Source organism: Miscanthus floridulus, chromosome 17, assembly GCF_019320115.1.
Source record: "Miscanthus floridulus cultivar M001 chromosome 17, ASM1932011v1, whole genome shotgun sequence".
Classification (NCBI taxonomy): domain Eukaryota; kingdom Viridiplantae; phylum Streptophyta; class Magnoliopsida; order Poales; family Poaceae; genus Miscanthus; species Miscanthus floridulus.
In genome coordinates, this window is record NC_089596.1 from 38,926,991 (window position 1) to 38,931,571 (window position 4,581).

The window sequence follows — 4,581 nt, forward strand, 5'->3', positions numbered from 1 at the left end:
TGGAGGACGTATTTTGTGTTTGCATCTCCTCGTTGGAGACAGTCTCAAAGTCCTCGCCAACCTAACCAAATACGACACACTGGTACTTTTCGGGCGTGTTCGACTAGTATTAAAGTCGACTGATAAAATGACTGAAGCTGTTTTGTTGTGAAAAAAATACTGTAGATTAGCTTCGAGCCAAGCCCGATTGCAAGGAAGAGGATAAGCACTCGCGTGTAGATTCTAGCTTCGAGCGAAGCCCGATTGCAAGGAAGAGGATAAGCACTCGCGCATAGTTTTACTACGGTCTCTTCACTCCATCCTCAGCAACCTAACCAAATTACGGTGCAGCTAAACAAACTCACCAGACTCCAATCCTAGCTTGCTACTAGTACTAGCACATTGCCACAGTCACTTGGTGACTTCAGAGTAGCTTGTAGCCGGTGACCCAGACGTTGGCCGGCGTCCCGTGCTGAACGTACACGAACTTGAGGCTCTTGCCAGCGCGCAACGCCGGCAGCCATTTGGGCGGCACGTACCCGTACCGCGCCTTGTCGAGGCCCCAGAGCAGGCCACGGAGCTCCGAGACGCCGAGGTGGAGCTCCCAGACGGTCTTCCTCGACCTGTTGGTCACCGTCACCGAGTAGTGGTAGTACGTCGTGCGGCGCCTCGCCCACGTCCTCGTCACGTTCTGCTCGATCTCGATCGGGGACGACGACGGCAGCGCGTGATGACGGGGACGACGGCGAGACGGCAGCGGCGACGACGTCGTCTGGTTCGCGGCGGCCTCTGGCGGCGGCAGCTGGTACTCTTCGAGCCCGGTGCCACAGGCGCCGGCGAGGCGGGCGAGGACGCCGAGCAGCGGCGCGCTGTTGTAGGTGGCGGCCTCCGTCTGCTCGTAGTTGTTCCGCTCGTCGGCGAAGTCGTCGTACTCGTCGGGCCCGCCGACGATGGCGCCCTCCAGGACGTTGGGGTTGCCGGCCTGCCGCGGGTACCAGGCGGAGTACCCCTCCTGGCAGCTGACGAAGGACGGGTCCGTCCTGACGGACACGATGGAGGCGCCGCGGTGGTGCACCTGCCGCGGGAAGCTGCCGCCATACCCGACCATGTAGCTGGTGCCCCGCGGGTTATCGCCCAGGATGTAGTTCACCTGGGACCTGACGAAGGCGAGGATCTCGAAGGGCCGCGCGGCGCCCACGGGGCACCGCACGGCGCCGCCGGAGCCGGGCAGCGCCGTGGCGTAGTCCGCGTACACCGTCAGCAGGAACGACGCGCTGGTGACGAACTGGAGGTTGTTCCAGCGCTGGTGGTACATGACGCCGCCCGGGGTCCGCGGCACGTTCACGGCGCCCTTGCCGACGCAGGAGCACACGAAGAACTCGGCGTTCTGCCGGTACCGCTGCAGCGCCGCGGCGTGCGCACCGGCACGGCCCTGCAGGAGGAACTTGGCTGCCAGCACCTGCACGCCGGGGTACTTGACGTCCCAGCCGAACTGGTTGATGGACCAGCCCGTGCCGCCCAGAGCGTCGCCGTTGCGGGCCAGGTACTCGAGGTAGCACCCTTCCTCCGTCGCCTCGTACAGCCACGCCGCCGCCCACAGAAGCTCGTCCTGGACCACGGGAACCAGGTTGTCAGGTACTACGACATTGAATTGAAGTTGAAGGCCATTGTGCGTGTTTGCAGCTGAGCTGAGTTACCCCGTATCCGCTGAAGGATCCGTAGTAGTTGCGAGCGACGGTGATGCTGGCGTCGTACTTGCCGCGGTACTTGTCGGCGAACTGGAACAGCTGGAAACGACGACATAGGACACATTGCAAATCAGAATCTAGAGGTGCAATGTTATGTCATGATTTCTGCTCAATTGGGCTGGGCACTTGGGAGGAACTGTCCTAGTAAATTATAATGCAAAATACCTGTTTGGCATGTTCAAGGAGCAGGTTGGCGTAGCCCGGGTAGGTGTTGCGGAACACGAGGGAGGCGGCGGCCATGGCCGCGGCGGTCTCTCCGGCGAGGTCGGACCCGGGGTTCTGGGGGTCAATGCGGAACGCCTGGCGGCTGGTCGACATGTCCTCAGGCCGCTGCCAGCAGCTGTGGTCCGTGTCGCCGTCGCCCACCTCGCCGTACAGCACCTCGGGCTCCGGGTGGGCCTTGATGAAGTAGTCGGTGCCCCACTTGACGGCGTCCATGGCGTTGCGCAGCTCCCCGGCCGCCGCCATCTGCCTGCCGTACTCCAGGATGCCCCACGACATCATGGTCACCGTGAACGCCATCGGCAGGCCGAACTTCACGTTGTCCCCTGCGTCATAATACCCTCCGACGAGGTCCACCTGGCCGGCGAGACAAAAACAGAGAGAGAAAAAAAATCTTGTTCAGCACAGCAACGCGCCCTGCCTGCCATGGTCACAAACTCACAATGCTAGCTAGCAACAGCATTGAACTTTGATGAATAATGACTAGTGCTACGAAGCGCATTGTTCGTACTCCGTTGGCCTTTCCGTCGAAGAGACCCGAGTTCCCTCTCCAGGTGACCCTCTGGTTGGGCAGGAGCACGCCGGACCGCTGCGCCTCGAAGTAGAGGATGGTCTTCTTCAATGCCGCGGCGTAGTCATGGCCGCCGGCCCCGGAAGCCGTCCTCACCACCGATGCAAGTGCCAAGAGGCCAAGTAGCGCAATCACGTTCATGGCCATCGCAATGCACCAGTGAGTGAGGCGAGCTGAATGTACTGTACCAGAGTGAGTGTGCAGGGTGTCTCTGGTTGGCTTTGGACTTTGGAGGGAGCTCAAAGCAGAGGTATTTATAAAATTGGATTTGGAGGGAACCAGGGACATGGATAGAGATTCAAAGCTGGGCTTGACTACTTGTGTACCAGGCGTCCAGGCTGCAGCTCGATCGATCACCTTTCGGACTTTAGCTCGATCGATTCTTGTATGCTCATGATGCGGCGAATTTCTTCTTTTTTTTGTTCCCTTTTCTCTTTGTTGCATGCACATTTCCTGTATACATTCAGTTTTTTTTTTTAAATCCTGTATACATTTTTCGGTCACCAAAATGGATAGGCATCCACAGTTTGCATTTCAATAAGTAAATAAAGAAAATTAAAAGAACAGATGCTATGCTCCTTTGTTGCAATCAGATACAATGGTTTTGTTGATTTTAGCACACGAGATTTCGGCTGTGTTTGGTTCAGCTTCTATAAAGTGCTTCTGCTGCTAAAAAATATAACATCAATCAAAATGGTTAGAGGAGCGGTTGTTTTCACGAAGTACAATTTTTGTAACACTTTGAACCCTACTTTTTGGCTTTTACCTTTTCCAAATGAATGAAAATAGAGAGATGTTTTTATGACTATTTCAAAGAAAATAAATAGAAAGGTAGGTTTTATAGTTGTTTCAACTAAATAGTTTATAACTTTTACATAACACATATCTCATTGTAACGCTTTCCACGGCTTATAGCTCACAATAGTTTTTTTTTTTGAACTCACAGTTCAACCAACCAGACCCTTCATCTTTTGTGATAAAAAACATTCAGTATGGTCAAGCAAGGCATTTGCCACATTTTGTGTTCATTGACACAAAAATCGGGAAGTTGGGTATGGCTGTATGGGAAATCTCCCCTGCGCGAAGTCAAAGGATGCTGCAAATCACTAGGACGAATTTTGGCTCGGGAGCTAAACAAATCCGACTGAACTTAACAAATTGTTGATAAAACAAACCTGCCCATGCATGCTTTCACACACATATTCAAGCATTCAGCTTGTTTTTTCAGCTGGAATAGTATTTTTCTCTCACAATAATTCAGTCAGAACAGTGTTTTTCAGCCAGTTTCAGCCAAGTTTTAGCAAGCCGAACGGGGCCTAAAATTTAGGAGATATCAAATGAGGGTGTCGCATGGGGTGTTCGGATACTAATAAAAAAAACAAATTACATAATCCGTCGGTACTCCACGAGACGAATTTATTAAGCCTAATCAATCCATCATTAGCGCATGTTGTATTGTAGCACTACATTGCCGAATCATTGACTAATTAGGTTTAAAAGATTCGTCTCGCAAATTAGTCGCAAGTTGTGCAATTAGTTTCGTAATTAGTCTATATTTAATACTCCATGCATGTGTCCAAACATCCGATAGAACAACGACTAAAGTTTAGGAGGAGAAACCAAACACCCCTTAACTAAACACCCCTTACACTATGAGCGGCCGGCAAGAGACTGACAGTGCGCAGTGATAAATACTAGTACGCACTAGTTTTTCATCCTCGTTTTTTTTTGCGAGATCTAGTTACAGACATTGGCCCTGTTTGCTTGTCTTAAAAATGGCTTGTTCGGCTTCTTTTTTCAGCCGAAACAGTGTTTTTCTCTCACAACAATTCAGCCGGAACAGTATTTTCCAGCCAGTTTCAGCCAAGTTTCAGACCAGTGAACAGGGCCAATAGCGTCGCTCACATAAACGAGCGCACACTTATCCCTACAAAATTTACATTCCAAAGGAAAAGGAGCCACCAATTTACTTTGCATGTGTTCTTGTCTGAGAGAGGTTTAGAACATTTAATGACATACTACATGCTTGAGCAACAAGCGATTCTAGTGTAAAAGAAGATC

At 52.1% G+C, this 4,581-nt stretch overlaps 1 protein-coding gene across 1 annotated transcript; it reads right to left on the reverse strand.

The window, feature by feature from the left end:
- Positions 1-270: 270 nt before the first annotated feature.
- On the reverse strand, positions 271-2,707 carry LOC136517877 (endoglucanase 15-like). Its single transcript, XM_066511534.1, has 4 exons — positions 2,461-2,707; positions 1,893-2,306; positions 1,677-1,766; positions 271-1,588 (listed from the first exon to the last, which is right to left on the reverse strand). The coding sequence occupies exons 1-4, from the start codon at positions 2,665-2,667 to the stop codon at positions 404-406; spliced, it is 1,896 nt and encodes a 631-aa protein (XP_066367631.1). The 5' UTR covers positions 2,668-2,707; the 3' UTR covers positions 271-403.
- Positions 2,708-4,581: the final 1,874 nt, after the last annotated feature.